The sequence below is a fragment of the Cavia porcellus genome, unplaced genomic scaffold (genome assembly GCF_034190915.1).
Source record: "Cavia porcellus strain 051 isolate PalLab524CR breed Dunkin Hartley unplaced genomic scaffold, mCavPor4.1 scaffold_9, whole genome shotgun sequence".
Taxonomy (NCBI): domain Eukaryota; kingdom Metazoa; phylum Chordata; class Mammalia; order Rodentia; family Caviidae; genus Cavia; species Cavia porcellus.
The window spans coordinates 32,156,656-32,181,866 of NW_026947492.1; the positions used below are offsets into that span (position 1 = coordinate 32,156,656).

Genomic DNA, 25,211 nt, shown 5'->3' on the forward strand with positions numbered 1-25,211 from the left:
ATCTCACCTACAGCTTTGCAGAATAGGAAGGGTGGCTCTTTTTTCCTTCTGAAAAATTATCATTGACTCAACTAAGGCCATACTGGTGAGGGTGAGGGGGTAAAAAAACATAAATAAAAAGTTCAAAATCAGCTCCTTTGCTATTGGATTTCCCATTGTACATCTAATGAAATCTGGAGTCTGTAGAATCTGACTTTGGTTATACAGCAAATGAGCACTCCTAACTCGTCCTTCCCATCCCATCATCACCAAGGACAGAGCTGTGGCTTTCAGGAGGACGCATAAATCACCTCTGGCGACTTCCGGGCTTGTATGGTTCTCCCACTTACTCCAGGTCACCTTGCTGTCTGCTCCTTTCCTGGTCCACTTACTAGAGTAAGGCCCTGGACGCTGCGGAGAGTCCTACCAGGCTCTCAAACTGGGCATGCTCAGTGGCGAAGCACTTCTGGCCCGGGCCACAGTTCGCGCCGCCGCTTTGAGCCCGAGTGCGCGCTGCTGGGGGCTGGTGCGGGCCGGACGCGGCGCCGCCCGCCCCCTGCAGCTTGTGCTGCCGCGAGCTGGCCACCGGAGGGGGCGAACAAACGCCAACCTGTTGTTTGTCCCGTCACCATTTATCAACTCAGCCACGAGGAAGTGAGGCACCCAAGGCGCTCGTAAAGTTCAGCATGCAGGAAGTTTGGGGAGAGCTCAGCGATTAGCACAGTTGCCAGGCCAGCGCCGGGCCAGCGCAGTCAGCGGGAGCGCAGGGCGACGCGGAGCCGGTCCGGAGTGGAAATCGGATTTTTTTCTTGGAGCGACACAGTCGCTAAGTCTCTAATCCCAAATGCACCGGTTCATCTTCGTCTACACTTTAATCTGCGTAAATTTCTGCAGCTATGGGGACACTTCTGCTACTCCGCAGGGCTCATCCATCAGAGCTTTGCGCAATGCCAATCTTAGGCGCGATGGTAAGAGCTCATTTTTTTTTTTTTTAAATTAAAAAATCACTTCTGTTGTAGTCAGTACCTCCCCACCCCGCGCCGCTGCATCTTTCTCGTGAACGCGGACTAAATGCATTGTTTCAGGAGGTGATTTCTGTCTATTCCCAGTCCTAGAAGAACCCCTCCTTCCAGAATGGGACTGAAGGTGGTGATAAGCGTGCGCGGGGGACTAGTACGGGTCAGGTGTCCCATCTTGTAGGACTCCAGAAAAATCACCCATGTCTCAGGACTCTATCCCAGGATGTGGAGTCTCATCCTAGAGTTGGAGAAAGTTGGAGGCTTCGCCACCCCCTTCTCAGATTCTTAACCTTGGATTTGAAAATAACAAAGATCAGGCTTTTGTGGTAGGTGTAGGAGTCAAGAGTGGTCCTCTCGGTGACATTAATTTATTTAAAGAGAGGAGGAGGAATTATATGTCAGTATTGTACTTGAAACTGAGCAGAGTGACAAGCATTCATCTGTTATTTATTTAGAAGGTGGTGTCCTTTCTTTCCCTTAAAGTAACTTTCACACTGGAGTTCAGCTTGGCTGAAACATTCTAGGAGAAGGACTTCTGGGTTTTTTTTAGCATTTCTCAGGGGGACCTGGTTTCTGCTGCAGTTTCCTTTCACGGAGGCTTTCCAGCTGTTTGCAAGGAGCAATCATCCCGAAAGTCTGGAGCCTTTGTGATTGTTTTTATTTGCTCTGGAGAACACCTGGGTCTTGGGGTTCCAGAGACTTTAGTATGAGTTTGTTTACTTTCTGGGGCTTCCATCAATAGCTAAAGATTAAGTTTTTTATGTTTAGCTACAGCTGATGGTCGCAGCACTTTGCAGCTGTTTATGCATTGTACCTGAAGGGACCCCCACGTTTTCGGTTTTCCTATATCAATACCATTTTCTCCTGCTGACTTAAAGTTCAGTCTCATCCCCAAAGAGATCAGCCTGCTGATCTTAATGCTTCCGTTGTTTGAGCTGGCAGCATTTGGCTGTCTGAGTAGATTCATGTGAGCCACTTCCTTCTCTCATCAGTTTTGTTTTTTTTTGTTGTTGTTGTTTTTTGTTTTTTGTTTTGTTTTTTTTTTATATATCTATAATTTAGTCTTCATTGAAAAACTTTTGGATTTTGAAAAGAAAAGAGAGATTTTGGCAAGACATGGTAATCCCAGCACTCAGGAGGCTGCAGTTGAAGGATTTTCCTCAGTTCATTCCCAACCTGGGATACATAGTGAGTTCAAGGCCAGCCTGAACTACATAGTGAGGTCCTGTAGCAAATAAATAAATAAAATTAAAATTAGAAACCAAACAAAAAAATGTGAAACAAAACAAAACTATTATATTTTTGCTGACAAATAGACTGGATTTCAGTGTGCTCAACTAATCTGAAGTAGTAAGAGGTGACATGGAAAACCACAGTTACCTTGAATACAGAGAGTGTTTTATGTAAAATATTCCTATAGCGCATTTTTGATAACTATTTGGAGCACAAAAATTGCAAACTAGACTTAAAAATAAGTTTAGGCTTACAATCAAATTCTTATGGTTTATTTTACTCTTAATATTTCATTAAGAGACAAATATTTTCGTGGTTGATTTTTTTTAGACTTGTTAAAGTTTGTACTTTGTATGCCCTTTTAGCTGCATAGAGCAAAATGCCATTTATGATCTGTATGACTTCATAATTTTGCAATCCTTAGCTCTAAAATACATGTATCAGTTACAAGAAGTCAAGGACAGAACATGAAAAGTATGTAGCCATTTTCCATTAACTCCAAATGCTGGCTAAAACCAAGGCATGCAGCTCAGAAAATTTTTTCTTTTTCCTTTGGAAAGGAGTAGTCTCACTTTAGTTTTCACTGTTAAAACTCTGTACAGCTGCCTAATAAATATAGGAAATGCTTTGTTTCACCTAAAGTTTGTAAATTGTACTGTTTATAATGGTTCTTCATATTTTAACTAACACTGGTTTTCAGTTACTCTAAAAGTACACACACACATTGATTAGTAAATTGTTTGATACTTTCCTTAATATCCATCTCCTCTTAGAAGTAAGACTGAGAAAAAAGTAGACATTTAAAAATCATTTTATACAAACTAAAAATAATTAGTAATTCTAATGGGTTGTTAGTTCAAAACGCAGACATTTCTTAAATTTGCACGTGTTCTCAGAGAGGGTCTATACTGTCTCTCAGGGAGTGAGATTGAGCCATAGGAAGTAATTAAATCTTAGATATTACAATATTTTGTGTTCCTCCAAAGAACCAGAATACAGATATATAGTATATCTGTGATGCTAACGTTTCATAGGGAGAATGATTAGAAAAAATGCCTACAAAGGTTCTTAGGGGATATTGTTGATAATGAAAGGTTGAGAAAGAATGCCAGAGAATTTTGGTCAGAGTAAGAAAACTGGGTCTTGGAAATGGTCTAGATATCATCAGGAAATTCTAGTGACAAAAGTTAAGCTGACAGGAAGTAATACCTTACTAAGATAAACCACTGTTCTGGGTTCAAACATTTTGAGCTCTCTTTTTCCGAATTTCCCTGAAGGCTCATTGAATAAGACAGTATTCTTGCTAGTTTGACTATCAGATTTGAAATTGTAGTCTTCATCCTAGAATCAAGGAAACTTCAGGTTGTAGCACCACTTGATCAGGCTTTTAACCTTTTGTACTCAAAGTTAGCAATGATTGGGGATTTTTCATAAGAGGAGAAGTCAGGAGTTATCCTCTTGGTATTTGTGTGTGTGCGTGTGTGTGTGTGTGTGTGTGTGTGTGTGCACGCACGCGTCCATCTGTCTATCTATTCATCTATAATAAAAGGAAGAATGATGCATTTTGGTATTGTATTGTATCTGAAGCAGAACTAACTACGATGTAAACTTGAGGAGAACTTGGGTGTGGAATGTACTCATTGGAAATACAGAAAATAAAGATTTTCAAAACATGAATTTTGGACCTTTAGAGATCTGACTCAAATTATATATAGTGGAAAATCACAATTAAGAATTAATTGTGCCTCGAGTGACTATTATCTGATGATGGAAGTATCTTTGTTGTTAGGTGAGGTACATTTATTGCTGCTCACATCATTGGTCACTGCCTAATATTAGGATCAAGAAAGGCACAGTAAAGGCAGTTGTCTTGTGAAAAAGGCATGTGACATGTTGAAGTCCATTCAACTGAGTAAAAACAGAAAACACAAAAATAAAATCTTGTTTTTGACTCATGTCTAACAGCCTCAGATAAATGGAGTAGCTTAGAAATGATAGGCAGATATATAGTGCTAGGGACAGTCACTTCCTTCTACCAGTATAGGAGTCTGGTTTGCTGTCACCTTCTGGCCTTCCAGAACTCTCCATCACAATTTATTCTTGTTCTATAGGGATATTTCCAGACCCTTCTGTCTTCAGAATGGCTACTAGTGGCCCAATGAAGATGCAGGAGGGCACTTATACTTAGTCCCTCCCCCCAGGACTAAATATTAATTTTTGAATATTTATAAAGTGGTGCCGCGGTTCACAAATTTAATTTGTCTTATAATTTTGGGGAAGATTGTGGCAATTGTGTTTGTCACCCAATGTGAAGTTTGTGAATGGAAGCAAAATTCTGTTGAACACTTTTGTTTGAGAACAAAATTGTTTGCAAACAGAAGCTTCATGAACAGAGGTGTTACTGTGGGATTTTTTTATTATATTATTCTTACAATAAATTGATTTACTTTTGATACTCATTCCTGAATGCAAAGAAAAATCTTGGTTTAATAATAGTGCCCATATATTCTTATTTTAGTGCCTATTCAGATGGTGCTTTTGTGATAATAAGTGGCACTACTTCACAGTGTGGATCAAGAAATATAAAGACAGCAATTAACTGGTATGGTTACTTACTTATTTAAAGATCTAACTAGACAGAACTTCCTGATTAAGGGTTTAAAAATGCAAGTGTATTTTTTATATTCTTGTCCTTTTGTTGCTTTGTGAAAATACAGGTGCTGCTGATAAATGATTTTGGACTTAGTCCTTTGGTTAATTATTTGAACCAGGTATTACCATTTTCTACTGAAAGGAAAACAGTTAATTTTTTATAAACCTGAAATTCTTGTCTCATGATGTCTAAGAATAAAATCATGAACAAAAAAAGGAAGTTAGGAAAATGTTTATTGGAAATAAGAAGAAAATATCTCTTGGTCGATACCCACCAGAAGGGAACTCCAGAAGTGAAATTGCTGATGTGTTTTCTTTGTCTTGGTCTTATATAGATAAGCAGAGTGCAAAAGACACTGTAAAATTAAAAAAAAAAGAAAGAAAGAAAGAAAGAAAGAAAGAAAAAGAAAAAGCTATAAAACATGAAGTCTGCATTTCTAAATTATTCCAGCCTAAATATTAGAGAATAACTAACTTAGCATACTCTCCTTAACAACTTTCTTCTTAGTAGGAAGAGTACTTCTCTATTTTTATTTTAATTTTTATTGCGGTTTCTTTTACATGCATAAGTGTGATTGGAATTAGCTCCTAATTTGGTGTATAGCCTTGTTTGTTTCTATCCAGGCAACTGCCTTTTAGGCTGTGTATCAGACGGTCTCCCTCAATGGTAGAGAACCTATGACATGTTTGTCACAGTGAGCTGTTTGCATCCATGAAAGCTCTGAAAGGCTCTGAATGTGAATTCAGTGGGCTAAGTCAGTTGTCCATTACGCTTTCTTACAATAGATCGGTAGTGTTAGCAATTGTGTTGGCTTAGATTTTAAACAGTCAAGCTTATTTCTTAAATAATATGGCATTTTGTTATAATGGATGACAGCACATTGACTTTATTGCTAAAATCAGAGATTAAAGGGAAGGCAACAAAACAAGGCAATATAAACAAATATTTAAATTTCTGAAAGCTTAGAATCAGATGAATATCAGAATCTCCTGTTGTGTATTTATAAGTTGTGTTCAACTTAAGGGTGTTAAGACTCGTAATCTTATAGAGAGCTTCAATTATACATTTTTCCATTCCCCAAAGCTTCAATTTGCCACCATGGGTGATACTTAACTGAAATGCTTTTAGAAAGGAGGATGTAGCTAGGTGTCTGGTTCTTGTACAGAAGATGCTAGTAGGTTGTGAGATGCAATACTGGCCATTGTAAAGTCACTGAATGAAGGTAGATTTGTCTTCAGGGTCTTCCTTTGTAGTGAATAAAATAAAATTGTTCCTTTTCAGCACAGGCAAGGCCTAGCCAGTGGAGTGCAGCACACAGAGCTAGTCTCTTATAACTAGTAAAAACCCTAATCGTTCTGTCATGCCATACTCTCAACATATGTGGCCACAGGACCTCATCGTCCTAAGGATCAGCATATTTCTTTGTCCTTGCAAGCTGAGTCATAATGTTTCTGACCTTGCTTCTGGAACTTACTCCTGAATTTTCTTTGTTGAAATGATCTGATTGTTTTTTAAAAAGTTGGTTTCTGGCTACATTAATGCAATCCTTTTTTAAAAATAAAAAAGCTTTTAGGCGAACTAGTTATGCTTCTAACTCACATGTGCTATGTCATTTAGATATTATCTTAATATTTCACAACATAAAGATAGTTCTAGGATAGTGTTAAATCAGTGTCTAATTTACCTCATCTCTTTCAAAGGTTTCCTTCTGAAGCAATTCCTTACATGAATTAGACTTTCATCAAAAATAAAAGAGAACACAAATAGCTCTTTAGCCTGAAATCTGCTACTGATTTCTGCTTGATTACTAACTTGAGAACTATTTTTGCTTTCCTAGTATCTTCTATGTTTTGTGTTAGATGCTCAGTAGTCCAGCACAGTATGAACAAAACATCCGTGATTCCTGCCAGGCTGAAGCTTCTGTTTAGTTTCCAGGATTGTACTTAACTTTCTGAGGCATGCTATAAATTGACAAGAATCTATAGAATTGTCTTAAAAGTCAAGGTATAAGGAGACTATACATTAGCTTCCCATTCTTATCCTCTTTTTTAATACAACAACTCTAAGTTTATGTCCATTCTTCTTTCATGTGCTATATTTAAATTCATTACAGATTTTTATTTGAAAAAGAGGTGATTCACATTTGTAACAAAAATAAGCCTCTATAATGTGATAAGCACTTTCCTGGGCATTGAATTATAGGAATTCACAAAGGACATCTAATGGGGAATTAAGAATTTGTAAAAGTTTCCTGGAGAAATAGCATTTAAACCAAGAAATGAAAGATGAATAGAAGTTACAAAGTTGGGGGAAATGGAAAAGTGTGACTGGGATTTCCCAGTGGACAGAACAGCACTTGGCAAGATTTGGAGGTGCAAATTGATGTAAGCAAGTGTCTATTAATGACACATCTGGAAAGTAAAGTGAAGGGGTTTGGTCATTACACTGAGAACAATGGAAAGCCATTGAGACCAGATTGGCAGACAGGCATGGTACCATCTGTGCTTGAAGGCCGAGTGCTAATGTTCCTGAGAAGGAGCCCGGCTAGTGTCACTACTGCCTACCACTGTGGCTCATGTGGAGAATGAGATCTTTCCTTGCCAGTTGATAGTGGATATGACGAAACTTCCTAGCCCAAATACTCCAAATATTATGTGCCCTGCCTCATGATATTCTTGGGATCCTTTCATCCTAAATGTCTGTAGCTCAGCATGGCAGATATTATTTTGTTAATTCTACTTGAGATCCCAATAAGAAATGTAGATGGTAAAGATAGACTATGTAGTGTTTGACAGTACATTAAGTTATTAAAAGTATTTACATTTTGGAATTAATGGAATTGAAAGGCAGCATTTTATTATTAAAATTATATAAAATAAAATAATTATATAAAATTACGTTAAATTACTTTTTGTGAAGGACAATTTTGGCCTAAAAATGACAGGGGGATAATATATTGTAGCAAAAAGGAAAGGGTCCAAGACAAATGCTATGACAAAAATATCCTACCTTCCCATACAGAATTTCCAAACCAAATGCAGATCATAAATAAAGGAATGAACTCACAGGAAACTACAGTGCACATGTTCACATACAAGAAAAAGTATTTTCTTCTGAGGATTTTTTTTTTTTTTTTTTGGCACAAGAATTTGAATGCTTTGTTCTTCCCAGGCACTGGTGACAGATACAGTATATATGTTTTCCTATCTTCTCCTTGGTGTGCTGACCTCATTATATTAGTTTTAAAATGGATAGCATATTAATGTGCCCTTTTGTGATTTACGAGGTATGCAACTGGGTGATTTTTGTATATTTAGGACGTGGTGAGATCTGCATGTGAACTATCTTTCATCATGGGGAATAATCTTTTCTCAGATCTTATGTTTTTATTTACTTGAACCCTGTTTTGTAGAGTGTGATTGTGAAAATTAGTAGTTTTCAGTTCATGTTTTGCTTTTAACTTGAAAAGATTCATTCAAAATATGTATTTTATTGTTTATTTTTGATTTTCAAAATTGTATATGTTTATCATGTGAAATATGTGGTTTGAAATATGTACATATTGTGGAATGGCTAAGTCAAGGTAATTATCATATCTATTACCTCACATACTGATGAATTTGCATGCATGGTGAGAACACTTCAAATGTACTCTTTAGGTGATTTTCAAGGGTATATTATAGTTATTAACTGTAATTATGTTGTACACAGTAAGATTTTTGATTTTTAAAATCTGAAATCCATATGCCTTCTGTGGCCTGAAGGAGCTGTACCGTGAATGGTACGGTATGTACCGTGAACAGGGCTCAGTACTATGTTGGTGCTGAACAAGTCATGTGAGAAGATGTTGACCGTTTATGCGTTTAATCAAAACATCTAATGGACAACGTCGCAACAACCTGTTTTTATGGAATTTAGCTATTCAGAAATGTTAGATTTGGAAAACAAAACCAAATGAAGCAACAAATAGACACCAAATTCACTCAAAAGCTGAAATCAGTGTCACAGTGTGTATAGATGAGTTCATGAAGTTCATGTGGCAGACACTAAGAGGCTGTTTGTCTTTTCTCTCTGTGTAGTACCATCATTCTTGTTTGTATGGTTTCCATATCCACAACTGAATCGGAACATGAAATTGGAGGAGGCAATTGGTTTGAATTATTCATACTATTAACATTTTACAGTGACAGCTAATGATTTTCTTATCTTCTCTTATTTTCACAGTCTTGGACATTTTTCATGAGATCTAAGGAAAAAAAGAACAGGCTTAGGCTTCTTATTTAAAAGGAGAAAAAAATTCCAACATATTTTCATATCTCTCTGGGAGATTGTTATTACAACTCAGTAAAGTTAATGATTTTTAAAATAATGTACTTATGCCATATAGGAAAGTTCATATTATGAATTTGATAGGTCTAGGAAGTTCATAAGCTAGAAGTGTTATTAACTTAAGAATAAAATGGAGTTCAACCTAAAAGTGAGAGTGCCAATTTTAAAAACTCCATAGAAAAGATTGTAGCTTTGATAATAAGATGTTAGTATCATTCTTCTACTGGTAACTAATAGATTTGTATTATTCAAGAAACAGGTGAATAAGGGTTTTATTGACACTTTGTGTTAGATGCTGTTGGATTCAAACTCCTTAATAAACTGAATGAAGGTGTAGAAAACATATGTACCTGCATATATTAGTTATAAAGTTGATAGGTTGGATTAGACACAGGGATCGGCATATTTTGTTTTGAAGACAACATAGTAAACATCTTAGACTTTTCAGGCCATGTGGTTTCTGTTGCAACTTCTCAGTTCCATCATTGTGGCATAAAAACAGCCATAGAAATGGTATATGAATAGGAAAGGCTGTAAACCATTTTAAAAATTTGGAAAATTTTATTTACTAAAAGCACAGTGAACCCGCAGGTGAAAGTTTGCAAAGAATCCACATGTTCTTGAGTTGAAATATGGGCTGAACTATCAACATGACATTTAACTGGGATAAATGCTAAGTCTATTTCTTTGGTAGAAAATAAGAGCAGCTGCACATTTAGAGCACCAAAGAACTTGTTACGATAGACACTTTGGTAGTTGTATCTCAATATTTGCATGTATCTGTCTCCTAAGTAATCTAGCTAAACAATGAGTGATGTAGTCTCTAAAGTGCAAATCTGATACACTAACACTTTGTCAGCAATAGTGAGACACCAGTACTGTATATCTCTGGCTTCTTTCTAGTAAATTGGTGTTTGAGTGTGTTGTTCTCTCAGTCCCTCTCCATTGTATGATTCACCTTTTGATGATTTTATTAGCTTCAAGACCTGAATCTGTAAGATTCACTCTTGTTTTTAATTAAATATTTCCCTTCTTATTGGGTCCATCCCATTAGCCAACAATCACGTTCAAGATCCCTTGCTGTGTCTCATAAAACACACAAGGTGCTTTTCTGTTTCTCTTCAACTTACCATTGTATCAATATCCCCAGTCTTACTATAACTCAGTGTCTATATCCCCTCTCATCTCTTGTACCCATTGCCATTTGAAATCATCTTCAATTTTCAACTGACCCATTTTGTATGAAATTACTAGGATATGTCTAAGTCCTTTCTGTGGTTCATCTGTTTCTTCTTAGAACATTCTCTTTCCTTAACTAGATATTGCTCCATGTTTGTCTTAACTATCGGTAAATGACAGATTTGAAATAGTGATTGAAATAAAGCAAAAGCGGGTGAGTGCAACAGCAGGGGTGAGTGTAACAGCAGTGGCTTGTAGTTCCGCCCAACCTGTGGGAACTTTTTCCCTGACCTGGGGACCAGGCAGGTTCCCTACATGACCAGAGACCAGGCCAGGCTGGTGAGTGTAATAGCAGAGACTGGGAGTCCCTCCCAACCTGCGGGAACTTTCTCCCTGACCTGGGGACCAGGCCGGTTCCCCACCAGGGACCAGGCCAGATCAGTGACTGTAGCAGCGGCTGCTGGGAAACCTGCCCAGCCTGAGGAAACACTCTTCCTGGCCTGAGGACGAGGCCGTGGTTTCCTACCAGGTCCAGTGAGTGGGGCCATCGCAGGGAACCCCATCCCAGGCTGGCGGACCTCTCTCCCACACCTGGAACAACACTTGAAGCTCCAAAATACAGGAAAATGACAAAACAAAAGACCAAAATGCAATCTCAAACATCCAGCCCATCCCAAGAAAGCCCAAGAGCCATGTCATAGAAGAAAACACATGCCACATAACTGAAATACCTGAAATAATGGTAACTGAAATAAAGAAGCAAGTATGGGAAGCCTTAAAGGAATTCAAACTAGAAATAATCTCTCAGATAAAAGAAGAAGTGATAAAAGAAATGAATCAGATGCTAAACATAGCTAAAGAAGATGCAGTTAAAAAATTGGAGGAACTAAACAAAAGGATAGAATCCGTGGATGAACAATATAAGAAACAAACAGGATACATAAAACAAATGGAAAGAGATATACAGGAAATCAAAAACTCCATTGAAAGTTGTAAAAACCACCTCAATGAATGTGAAGATAGAATCTCAGATCTTGAAGAAAAGATTGCAGTCAGTGAACAGGAAAGAAAAGATCTTTTAAAAATAACAAGAAATCAGGAAATAATTCAACACCACAAGATGACGCAAAAAGAAACAACAAAAGGTTGATAGGGATAAATGAAAAAGAAAGGGACAACATAAAGGATGTCAAGAGGATATTTAGAGAAGTAATAGCTGAAAATTTCCCAAACACAAGATTGGAAACTGATGTCAAGATCAATGAAGCATATAGAACTCCAAACAGTCACAACAAAAATAAATCTACACCAAAACATAAAATAATGACCATCCCAGAAATTGAACAAAAGAATAGAATATTAAAGGCTGTCAGAGAGAAAAGACAGATGATCTATAAAGGAAAACCTATCAGAATTATAGCAGGCTTCTCAGCACAAACAATAAAGTCAAGAAAAGCATGGGGTGATGTATTTCAGATCCTAAAGGCAAATGATTTCCAACCTAGGCTGATGTACCCTGCAAAACTGTCCTTCAAATTCGATGGAGAAATAAGATACTTCCATGACAAAGATGAGCTGAAAAACTTCATGATCACCAAGTCAACCCTGCAAAGAATACTGAAAGACAGCTTAGATACATTTAGGAAAAAAAAAACTAAACAATGCAGACAATTAAACAGAGCAGAAAGATAAACATGCAACACCAGAAAGATAATATGTCAACAATAAACCAATATATAACAGTTCTAACTATTAATGTAAACGGTCTCAATACATCAATTAAAAGAAACAGACTGGCAGAATGGATCAAGAAACAAAATCCAACCATATGCTGTCTACAAGAAACCCACCTAACCCAAAAGGATACTCACACTCTGAAAGTCAAAGAATGGAAAACAATACTTCATGCAACAGGAGCCCAAAAAAAAGCAGGAGTAGCTATTCTGTTTGGCGAAAAAGTCAACTTCAAGCCAATAATGATCAGAAGGGATAAAGGTGACTACAAACTGGTTAGGGGAAAACTCCAAGAGGAAGAGATAACTATCTCAAGTATATATGCATCAAACTCCAGAGGACCCAGTTATATAAAACAAGTACTAACAGAAATTAAAAACCAAATCAGCAGTAACACAATTCTGACAGGAGATCTTAACACACCATTGACACCAATGGACAGATCAACCAAACAGAAAATCAACAAAGAAATAAAAGAACTGAATTGCACCTGTGAACAAATGGACTTAATAGACATATACAGAGTATTCCACCCAACAACAACAGAATACACATTCTTCTCAGCAGTACATGGGTCATTCTCTAAAAGAGAACATATATTAATTCACAGAACATATTTAAATAAATGCAAAAGAGTTGAAATTATCCCTTGCATGCTATCGGACCATAGGGCTATGAAATTAGTAATTAATGATAAAAGATACTGCAAAAATCCCACAAACACATGGAAACTGAATAACACACTCTTGAGTAATTAGTGGGTCACAGAGGAAATTAAAAAAGAAATTAAGCAATACCTACAAACAAATGAAAATACAGATACAACTTACCAGAATCTATGGGATGCAATGAAAGCCGTCCTCAGAGGAAAATTTATTGCACTGAGTTCCCACATCAGGAAAACAGAATGAATACAAATAAATAACATGATGCTACATATCAAACAGCTAGAAAAAGAAGAGTAAGTCAAGCCCAAAGCCAAAAGAAGAGAAGAAATTATAAAAATCGGAGCAGAAATCAACGCAATAGAGACTAAGAAAGCAATCCAAAGAATCAATGAATCAAAAAGTTGGTTCTTTGAAAGAACAAATAAAATCAATAAGCCCCTAGCCAACTTTATTTTTAAAAAGGGAAGAAAGAGCTCAAATTCATGCAATAAGAAATGAAAAAGGTGAAGTCACTACAGACTCAATAGAAATACAGATGATCATCAACACCTATTTCAAAAACCTCTACTCTCAAAGGTTTGATAACACAGAAGAAATAGACAGATTCTTAGAAACATATAAAGTACCAAAGCTAGATCAAGAGGATGTAAAACTGCTGAATAACCAATCTCTATCAATGAAATTGAACATGTAATTAATTCCTTACCTACAAAGAAGAGCCCAGGCCCAGACAGATTCACCGCAGAATTCTACAAGAAATACAAACAAGACCTAATACCAACACTCTTCAAACTCTTCAATGAAATTGAAAGGGAAGCAATCCTTCCCAAGTCATTCCTGGAAGCAAATATTACTCTAGCACCAAAACCTGAGAAAGACCCAACTAAAAAAGAGAACTACAGACCAATTTCCCTAATGAACACAGATGCAAAAATCCTCAATAAAATATTGGCAAATAGGATGTGGCAAATCATCAAGAAGATTATATACCATGACCAACTGGGATTCATCCCAGGCATGCAGGGATGGTTCAACATACGTAAATCAATAAATGTAATCCACCATATCAATAAAGCCAAAAGTAAGAATCACATGATCATTTCTATAGATGCAGAAAAAGCCTTCAATGAGGTCCAACATTTATTCATGATTAAAACTTTACAGAAAATTGGAATAGATGGTCTTTACCTCAATATAATAAAGGCCGTCTATGACAAACCAACAGGCAGTATCATACTAAATGGCCAAAAAGTAAAAGCCTTTACTTTAAAACCAGGCACAAGACAAGGATGTCCTTTATCACCTCTCCTACTTAATATAGTACTAGAAGTATTAGCCAGAGCAATTAGACAAGAGAGAAAAATTAAAGGGGTAAAGATAGGAAAAGAAGAAGTTAAATTGTCGTTGTTTGCAGATGACATGATACTCTATATAGAAGACCCCCTAAACTCCATTGAAAGACTCTTAGATATAATAAATAAATTCAGTAATGTAGCTGGATACAAAATCAATACTCAGAAATAAATAGCATTCCTATACACTAACAACAAAATCACAGAGAGAGAAATAAGAGAAGCCACACTCTTCACACTAGCAACCAAAAAATGAAATATTTAGGAATTACTCTTATGAAAGAAGTAAAAGACCTATACAGGGAAAATTATAATACACTGAAAGAAGAAATTGAAGATGATCTCTGAAAATGGAAAGACATCCCATGTTCACGGATAGGAAGAATAAACATTGTGAAAATGGCCATTCTCCCAAAACTGTTATACAGATTCAATGCAATCCCAATAAAAATATCATCAACATACCTTATAGATCTAGAGAAATCACTCCTAAATTTCATCTGGAACCAGAAGAGACCTAGAATAGCAAAGGCAATTCTAAGCAGCAAAGGCAAGACAGGAGGCATAACAATCCCTGACTTGAAGTTATACTACAAAGCAACAGTAGTAAAATCAACATGGTACTGGAATCAAAACAGAGCAGAGGATCAATGGAATAGATTAGAAGATACAACCACAACTACAAACACACTCAACCACCTTATTTTTGATAAGGGAGCCAAGCAGGTTCACTGGAAAAATGACAGTCTTTTTAACAAATGGTGTTGGAAAAACTGGCTCTCCATTTGCTTAAAACTAAAACTCGACCCAAGCCTATCACCATGTACTAAATTAAAATCTAAATGGATCAAAGATCTGAATATTAAAACAGAAACATTAAATCTATTGTAAGACAAATTAGGTAGAAACCTTGAAGACATAGGGGTAGGTAGAGAATTCATGAATAGGACTCAAACTGCATGGGAAATACTTCCCAGAATCAATAACTGTGACCACCTCTTATTAAAAAGTTTCTGTAAGTCAAAAAAATCTCCAGCATCGTGAAAAGAAAATGCACAAACTCGGAAAAGATCTTAGTGAACTCCCCCTCAGACAAGGGACTTTTGTCTAAAACATATAAAGAATTAAAAAAACTCAGACCCCCAAAATTCAAAGACCCAATTAAAAAATGGGCATCTGAGATGAATACACACTTCTTCGAGGAAGAAATACAAATGGCAAATAAATACATGAAAAAATGTTCGTCGTCATTGGTCATTAGGGAAATGCAAATTAAAACCACACTGAGATTCCATCTCACTCCTGAAAGAATGGCTAGGATATAGAAAACCAACAACAACAAGTGCTGGAGAGGCTGTGGGGAAAAAGGAACTCTCAGGGGCTGCGGATTTAGCTCAGCGGCATAAGGACCTGCCTTGCAAGCAGGCAGTCGAGAGTTCGATTCCTGGTACTGATAAAAACGAAAAAGACAAAAAAAAAAAAAAAAAAAGAAAAAAGAAAGAAAGAAAGAAAGAAAGAAAGAAAGAAAGAAAGAAAGAAAAAGGAACTCTCCTACACTGTTGGTGGGAGTGTAGACTGGTACAACCTTTGTGGAGGTCAGTCTGGAGATTTCTCAAAAAGCTGGGATTGGAAGTCCCATTTGTTCCAGCTATTCCACTTCTAGGCATATTCCCAGAAGAACTGAAAGCATCATACCACAGTGATATATACACATTTATGTTTATAGCCGCACAATTTGTAATAGCCAGATCTTGGAAACAACCCAAGTGTCCATCAACTGAGAAATGGATAAAAAAGTTGTGGTATTTCTATACAATGGAGTAATGCTCAGCTATAAAGAAGGATCACATTGAGATATTTATCAATAAATGGGCGCAGCTTGAAAACATACTCATAAGTGAAATAAATCAAACTTGCATCTGTGAACACCGAATAGTTTCCCTAGTGTAGGAAATGATTCAAATATATAAAAGTATGTGGTAACCATGATTCCCCAGTATGTGGCCTTGAAGCCTTATAAAGTTTTCACTCATTAATTGGAATGGCTTTATTTTGGGCTATTTGATATTATGGCCTGTGATGCAATGAACAGCTATTTTGAAGAAAACAAGACATCATAATAGCTAGTGCTGATTTAATACAATCTTGTTTTAAAGCCACACCAAACTATGGCTCTTCTGTCTCCATTGATTTTATCATGTGTATCTTGCTGGATCTTATTATATGTGGTAGCATAAACAAAAATTGTTATAGGCAAAGAGACAATATAGAAACCATTGTTCATTTTTCTGTTAGCTGGTTCTAAATACTCTAGAATGCTTTCTTCCACTTGAATGGTGTTACACTGTCTTGATATGTTTGATGCTATAGCATATGAAGTTATATTCAAATATTTAACCTGTATTGTTATGTTGTTATGCCCCCTTTTATCTCAACCTCTCCCTTATTCATGAAAAAAAATTATTTAATTTTTTAAATTTCTTTTTTAAACTAAGGGGAAAATCAAAAAACTAGCAGGTTATATTATAGTAACTTTTTTGATTTCCTATTAACTTGAAGTCCTGTAATACCCCCGTTATCTTGTTTTGACTGATTAGACTATTCTGCTCTGTATGAAAGTATCAAGTATCAGAGTATAGGAAACTACTTTGAAGGCAATAAGATTCACTATGAGGCCCATTCTGGTTTGACTATTATCCTCTTTTGAGGTTCGGTAAGACTTACAATGTTTAGGTTTTATTGGTCTTGTTCTCTACTCTTTTGTTCAACTTTATAATACCTAATGAGATAGACAATTCTTCTTAAGGAAGCAAGAGGCATTATGGTAACCATTGTAGATAACCTTGTACTCTGTTTTTACAACATGTGCTATGTCCATCCTTGGTTTTGACTGACAGCTTTGTTTTATCATGCTTGATTTTATTCTTTTACAAAAAAAGTAATAATATCTAAGGGAGCAATAAAACCCAAAATGTGTAAATTTTGTTGTAATAAAGAGAGGGAAAAAAAGTGCCCTAATGGATACAACAGCAAGGGTGTTTAGGTGTGTTAAATAGAAGACCAAAATTAATATTTTTGATTGGATTACTGAACACAGGTATTTGCAGTCTCACTGTTTGAATGTTCACTTTGTATGCTTTGATCCTGTGACCTGAAACAGCCTTTCTAAGATAATAGCGTGTAATCTATTAACTGGTGATAGCTTACTGTTTTTTTTTTTTCTGTAGTTCTGAATTACTTTTACCCTTACACTGTTTTGTTTTGTTCTGCTTTTTTTCTCTTTTTCCTTTTAAATTAAAAAAAAAAGAAATAAAGCAAAAGCTATGACAATATTCATTTCAGGTTCTTTGGAGAAGCAAGATTTTAAAAGATCTTAAACCTATTTTATGTTTCAGTATTTTCCTATAACTTTTATGAATAATGAAAATGGAATGGGCATGAGTATCCCATTAATATAAAAAAGTTCAAAATTAAAAGAACTATCATATTATAATTCAGCAAGTCCTACACCTCCAACATTTTGTGGATAAAACATATTGTTTTAAACATAGGCATTGTTCTTATCACCATTCACTAAACTAAAGCTGAAATGGGTCAAGATATAAATATTAAACAGAAACACTAAATCTACCAGAAGATAAAGTAGGTAGAAACAATGAAGACATAGGTGTATGTAGAAATGTCATGAACAAAACTCTCCTTGCATATGAAATACTTCAAAGAATCAAGATGGGATCTCATTTTATTTAAGTGCTTTTGTACAGCAAAAGAAATCACCAACAGAACAACAACTCACACAGTGGGAAATGTTTTTAGCCAACTGTCTCTCAGACAAAGGATTTCCGTCTAGATAAAAAAATTAGACCCCCTAAATTCAAAGACCCAATCCAAAATGGGCGTCTGTGATGAATACATACTTCTAAGATGAAGAAATATGAGTAACAAATAAATATATGAAAAAGGGCTCAACACCATTGGTCACTTGAGAGATGTAAATTAAAATAACACTTAGATTCCATCTTACCCCAGAAAGAGTGGCTATCATCAAGAAATCAACCAATAACAAATGCTGGAGGGAATGTGAGGGAAAAGAAAACCCTCTCCACTATTGGTGGGAATGCAGACTGGTGCAACCACTATGGAAATCAGTGTGGAGATTCTTCAAAAACCTAGAATTAGAAGTCCCATTTACCCCAGCTATTCCCCTGCTGGGTATCTTCCAAGAAAAATTAAATGCATCTTACCACAGCAATATATGTACCCATGTTTATAGCAGCACAGATTTTAACAGCTAAATCTTAGGAAAAACTCAAACGTCCATCAACTGAGGAATGAATAAAAATGATGTAGTGTTTTTATACAGTTGAGTACTACTCAGCCATATACTCACTCATTATTGATTTGGACATCACAGATGTAGGGTGAAAAGATCATTTATTTAAGCTAGCATGAGTTATTGATTTATTTCCAATATTAAAAACAAGCTACTATAATTTACAAATACATTTGTCTGTTTTCTTGTTTCAATGTGTTGAGGTCAACTAAAACACTCTTTAGGAAGATCAACAATTCAACATGAAAGGATTTATGTGGCTTATACTGAGTTTACTATTGTGCTAACATCAGTGCAATTGATAATCATGGTTACTTGTATATTTTCTTCAAAAGTGGAAAAATGTACAGTCACCCAATAAACTGACAAACAACTAGCCTAGGTAGTCAGTAAAACATTTGAGAAAAACAGAATCCTTCATTTGTGTGTATATTTGATATATAGTAATCCGTATCTCTTTAGATTACTTTCTATGCATTTGGATCATGTCATTTTTAGGAAAATTAAGTGTTTTGAAAGCTAGTATGCATTAAAAATTTTTGGTCTATTATGTGATCTAGAATTTAAAATTAAAGATTATTGTCAAAATATAAACCATTCTTATTTTTGTAAAACATCATATCTCTACCAAGCTATACATTGGCTCTTTGTTGATCTGCCTTTAACTTACTTATTATTTGGGCAAGCAAAACTATTCTATTAAGGAAAATTGCTTGTAACAGTGTGTCTTATTTTTCATTAACTGATTTTAGGAACATCTCATTGAATTGTCTTTCCGTGCAGGGTTCATTATAATAATGATGACCTATAAAACTTTCAGTCATGTAAAATTTACTTCTATTTGTAGAGAACTTAATTTCAGTGGTATCTTCTGATGTCTCGTCACATGAAAGACCACAACATAATGTACCTAGTTTTCAAAACAACTACATAGGATCAGAAAGTCTTGTTCTAACAGTTCCATGTGTGCCAGGATACTGCATGACTCTTGTGTTGCTGAAAACATTTTATTCCAAAGGAATATTTTATTGTTTAGCAAAGAAATGTTTTAAAAAGCAGTCACATTTTTAGTGTACCTTAGTGGCTGGTAGGTACCATTATTATTTATTTCTGAATTTATGTCATTTATTTTTATGTTTATGTTCTATCTTATCCCAAGAACATAAGCTCTTTAAGAATGTAGACTTTGTGTCTTCATGTCAAGGAAGTACTCAGTAAATATTTGCCAAATGAATGAATGAAATCAATACAGTATAAGGGTAGTTCAAATTCAGCAGCTGGTGAAGCTTCAGCCTCAGGTCCTCTCCCTTGGGTAACCCTATACAAAGCTTCAGTACCTAATTTTATATTTTGTATCCCTTTCCTTAAAGAAGGCTTCCCACATGGTATAAGTGTCTAATGTCACAAAGTCTATATTCTCAATTGTAAGGTGCCCATCTTTTCATCTGAAGTTTTCTCTGGAAAAATATGGAAAATATACTCTATGAATGTACAAATCAATGTGGCAGGAACTCTGTTACTTCAAAAGATGAATTAACCACATGGTCCAGTCCAACATAAAATATTCTGTGTCTCAGCTCCAAAGTAATTGCAATACTCCTGTGATACTTTCCTGGTACATATTTCTGCTCACCACTGAGACATATGTATCCCAAACTTCTGTTGCATTCTTTCCCAAACATATGTCTTCCAATTGTACAATTTCATAATTTAATTAAATGTTGTATTATACTGCAAAGTGTGAAAGTAAAAGACAGAATATTGTCTCTATCAATATTTAATTGAATGTTTTTTAAATTTCAGTGGTGAATTAATTAAAAAGATTATTAAATTAGTGTATTAGTCTGCTTGAGTTGCTATAAAAATGTCACAGATGTGGTGGTTAAACAAAAGACATTTATTTCTCATAGTTCTACAGGTTGGAAAGGTCAAGGTCAAGTTGCCATTCAGTTCATTTTCTAATGAGGCCACTATTCCTGATAAAACTGGTTGCCTTCCTTCTGTAACCTTGTGTGGTCTTTCCCTTTTGCATGTAGAGAAGGGATGACTGTTTCTCTTCTTTACAGTCCTACTTTAATGAGATCATTTAACACCAATTAGCTCTCCAAAGGTCATGTCTACTGTTATTGTCACAGTGGGGGCAGGGATTAGGAATTCAGTGTATGAGTTGTGGAGATCCTAACTCTGCCCACAGTAATCAGTATGAGTAAGACACTTGAACTGTTCTGCAAAAGAGTGAAAATACGAAGTAAAATGTAAAAAGCCTAATGAGGCTTTATATATACATTGCTACACAGATAGCTTTATATTTTTTCTACCTTCAAGAGATAAATTATAGATAAATTATGACTGTAGCTTTGAAAGCATGATTAGAAAAAAATTTTATTAGCCTGAGGCACTCAGAGAAAAGCCTGTATGCCTCATTAGAACTCAGTCACAGGAATGTACATTTGTATCTTACTCTGCAATAGAATACAAAGCTCCCATTTTAACTAGCATTTTAATTGATCCAGTAGTATTTCAGCTATGTTAAATGTGTGTTTGAAAGACAATGTCTTAAAGAGATACCTGCATGGTTTCATTTAGCATCTAATGTATATAATGTAATTCTTTAACTTGTAAAGAAAATCTAGCCTGATGAAAGACTGTATGGAGTAATGATTAAGGATAACATTCAGTAGATGTCCTGCCCTTACCACTGGCTAGCAGTGTATTCTTGAGAAAGCATTCAACTGCTCTTAGACTCAGAATAAATGACATCAGTAAAAAAAAAAAAAAAAAAAAAAAAAAAATGTTGTATTTTAGGAAGGGAACATGAAGATTAAATTGTTACTGTATATGAAACATGTAGCACAATATCAAGGAAACAGGATTTAATAAATGATAGTGAACTTAGATAGCTATATTAAGTTGTATGTTATGTGCAGTATCTTATGTTTCCACGTTTTTGAGTGTATCTTTTTTATTTAAAACAGAAAAACAAAAAGTAAAAGAGACAACCAACCAGCAACAACAAATCCAAAACAATAACAATATAGACTTTCAAAACAAGATGATAAGAATTTAACAATAGTTGTTATATTGCCTATTGTTATCTTCAAAAACGTTTAGATTATTAGAAATAAACAAAATTGATCTAATCATGAGTACTGACTATTCTTTTGTGTGTGTATGTATATATGTATATGTAAATACATACACAAATCTATTATCTTTTTCCTTTTCCCTTCATTCTTTCCTTTTGAGTATATTTTAAATGATGGAAAATATATCTTGTTATGAGTGGTGCTAACTGCTATGAATACTATGCATTTATGTTATGATTTCTTAGACTCCTAAATTTTACCTCTAGAAACCACCTTAGAAGCAGGCACATTCATCTTTTTACTTATGGTCAATAAATTGTGATCTGGAGCACAGACAGGATTTAAATAAATCCTTTCTCGTTTTTCATCTTTGCTCTTCCACAGTCTTGCAGATGTCACCTGTCTGTTGGTAGGTGTGGCAATTGCAAATCTCAGTAGTAAGGCTGAGAAGTGTTACATTGGTTTTAGTAGTACCTTATTGGTTAAGTCTCACCTTATTGGTTGAACCTCAGAGTTGTTTTAAGTTGGACATTTATATGATAAATATAATGGCTGTAACTTTTAACCTTTAATAAAAAGTAGTAGTAAGAAAAGAGAATTTATGGTTGTCACTTTTGTTGTCATTGTTATGTATAATCTCAGCCTGCAGTGTGCCACTTCCTGGGGTATATATGTTCAAGTACACTTTTGGCCAAGAAAGTGGGCAGGCTGTTTATAGGATATTGACTTGTCAGCAGTCTATTTTCTGTATGTAAAAACATGAATCTAAATACACTCAGGAAACAGGATGAAATTCATTCCTCATGTGTCAATCAAAACTTCTGCTAATGTCTGAAAACAGTGCAAACTAATCTTAAGGAACAGGACAAAAGCTGAACCTACTTTAAATAATTTTAACTGGATTTGATTGAGGACTCAATTTTACAATGGAATCAAGAGGAAAATATGTAAATCCTTTCCTGGATTTTAAGCAGGGCTTTGAAAGTGATTTGTGTTTGATTCATAGTCATTTACTGAATAGTCACTGTCTGCTATGCACTTGGTTTGCTAGATAGTACAAGAGACGTGATTGGCCACCTTAATGTAATCTATTTGGTCTGGAGATTCCCAGGGCTGGTAGATTAAATGCACTATAGCTGAGTGGTGTAAGAAAAATGGGGTTGAAGCAACAATGAGGAAGAACCTCTTTGCCAAAACCAGGGAAATATTAAGCCTTCTCCAAAGAGATTGTGTTACTCTAATGTACGTACTGCCTCCAAAGGTTGCTATAAGTAGGCCAAACCCTGGTAGAATTCATATTGCCGTGGAGGACAGAGTCACATAAGAATTCCAATAAGTGCAGGTTTCTTCTTTAATCTACAAGCTTGGGCTCTAGACCCCTTGGGAATACAAATTTGCTACTCGCTAGCATGTTCAACAGTACACAAGCTACACATACATAGGTATTGTGCATTGCTTTGTCATAAACCCTAATTGATTTTCTAACGCAGGCCTGGCATACAGTTCTTGATATGAAGGTGTTCCCCATAACAAACAGGAAATTATAGGTTTCTATCAAAATTAAAACAAACAGCCTCTCAAAAATATAAAAATACATTAGGTCTTTTTTTCTTTTAGGGGAATAAAAGAGTACTAGTTAATGAACCTACTGCCTTTTCACTGAGTTATATACCAACTTTTTTTTTTTTCAGACATGGTTTCACTAAACTGCTAAGTTGCATGGTCTGGGCTTGAACTTTCAATCTTCCTGCCTCAGCCTCCCATGGTACTGGAATACATGGCCAACTAGAGCTTTCAAATTGTATGTTTAGTAGAGGGGAAAATCAAGTTTTCTTACAAAATATTAATGATATTATACTGTTTATTATATAACCTAATGATGCAAGATGTCAGAAAAAAATCTTTTCAGCTCCCTAAACATAAGCAGGAAATCATCTCTGAGTGAACTATGTGAGTAGCAGTGTGAAGAATACCTCAGGGGCACGCTGCTTTCCATGATAGCCCCCTTCCCTAGCATATTCCCTGTAGCCAGGAGAAGGATCTTCTGCCTAAATTAGGTCACTCTGAGTACAGGTGACTTTTAAAACAGTGGTACAGATGCAGTGCCATGGAAAAGTTATTGTCTTTTGTTGTTTCATGATGTTGTAACCCACAGAAAGCCATGGCTGCCTGGGCATGAGTTACGAACAGTCTGCCTCCTTTATAGAGGGTTTGAAAGGCACAACTGGATGTACACTATCATGCTATTCACAGAGAGTTGCTTATGCATTTACCTTTTTCTAAAGCATGATCAATTACATCTCAAACTCTCATTTACCCAAATAAAAAACTTAGAAACTTCATGATAAAACAACTCACAAGACAAGATAGTCCATATATCGATCTTACAAATATTAACCACCCACCCGTTGTTAGTAAAGTATAATGTCAGATAAGATGGTGATTTTAACAAGTATAGGTATATATGTGTGTATGTATGTGTGCACATGTGTATTTACAAACCCATATAGGTCTGATTGAGTGATAATATTTGGTAGCATATATATGCACACACATTCATGTGATCAGATTTATCACATATAATATAAAGAAATCCATACATATACATGTATACATATATATATATATGAGATCACTAATAGTGTACTGTTAATTAATATGATGAATGTTAAAACATAATGCTGGAACAGTTCTAAATAGAGAAGGCTACCAACTCTAGAGACAGAAGTCCTTTTATGGAATCAAAAGTGGAGTTCAAGTTAAGATTAGAAATAGGGTATTTGTATAAATTTCCTAGAGGGTTGTGTCAAATTGTTATGTTTGTGGCTTAAAAAACCTCAGAATTTATTCTCTTATAATACTGGAGACCAGAACTCCAAAACTGAAACTTTGGCAGGCTTGTATACATCACGGAGTCTCCAGGGACACTTTTATTAGTTGACTGTTGGCCGCAGTACCTCTGACCTCTGTCTTTGTGGTCAATTGCCCTTTTCCTCTTCTGTGTGACCCATACCCTTGACCTCCATTTTATTAGGATACTCAAAACTGTGTATACGACTCACCTAGAAAATTTTCAATAAATTGCTTTCAGGATCCTGACTCAAGTCACATGCATGTGTGTGTGTATATGAGGTGGGGAGTCATCATTTAACACACTACAGAGGAAAACATAATAAAAAGCTAAATATGAGGATTACACTATGGGCTAAGAAACCAGGCTCAGCAGAGAGGTGGTGGCAGAGAAGAGAAGGCATGTGTGATAGCCAGGAGAAGTGGTGTCAGTGAATAGCAGAAACTGTGTTTGCAAGAGAGGAGAGAGAGAAGCTAACAATGGCAAAGTGAGGCCAGGGTGTGAAGGTTCTACCCTCCCTCTCTGGAAGCCATGGTAAAATGGAGAGCCACAGAGAGAGAATCAGATATAAATGTGCTGACATCTCCCAGATGATACCACAAAAGACTCCACAAAGCTATTAACCATGAGAATGGGAAGAAAGAATGCAGCAGTAAAACCAATAAACATACTTTAGAATTGATTGGTGTTTCATTCCCCTGAAGAGAATTCCAAATATCTAGATATCTAGAAAGGGATTAGGATATTCAAAGCACTAAGGACATTAGAAGATAGAAATGATTTGTTGGGTTTCAT

General features: G+C 35.7%; 1 protein-coding gene across 2 annotated transcripts in view; it reads left to right on the forward strand.

Annotated features, from left to right (window-relative positions):
* Window positions 1–505: 505 nt before the first annotated feature.
* Pdgfd (platelet derived growth factor D) overlaps window positions 506–25,211 on the forward strand; it is a 220,852-nt gene continuing 196,146 nt past the window's right edge. For both annotated transcript variants that reach the window (XM_003472837.5, XM_003472838.5), the window contains exon 1: window positions 506–947. In XM_003472837.5, coding sequence (XP_003472885.2) covers window positions 824–947 — 124 coding nt within the window. In that variant the 5' untranslated portion in view covers window positions 506–823. The remainder of the gene's footprint in view (window positions 948–25,211) is intronic.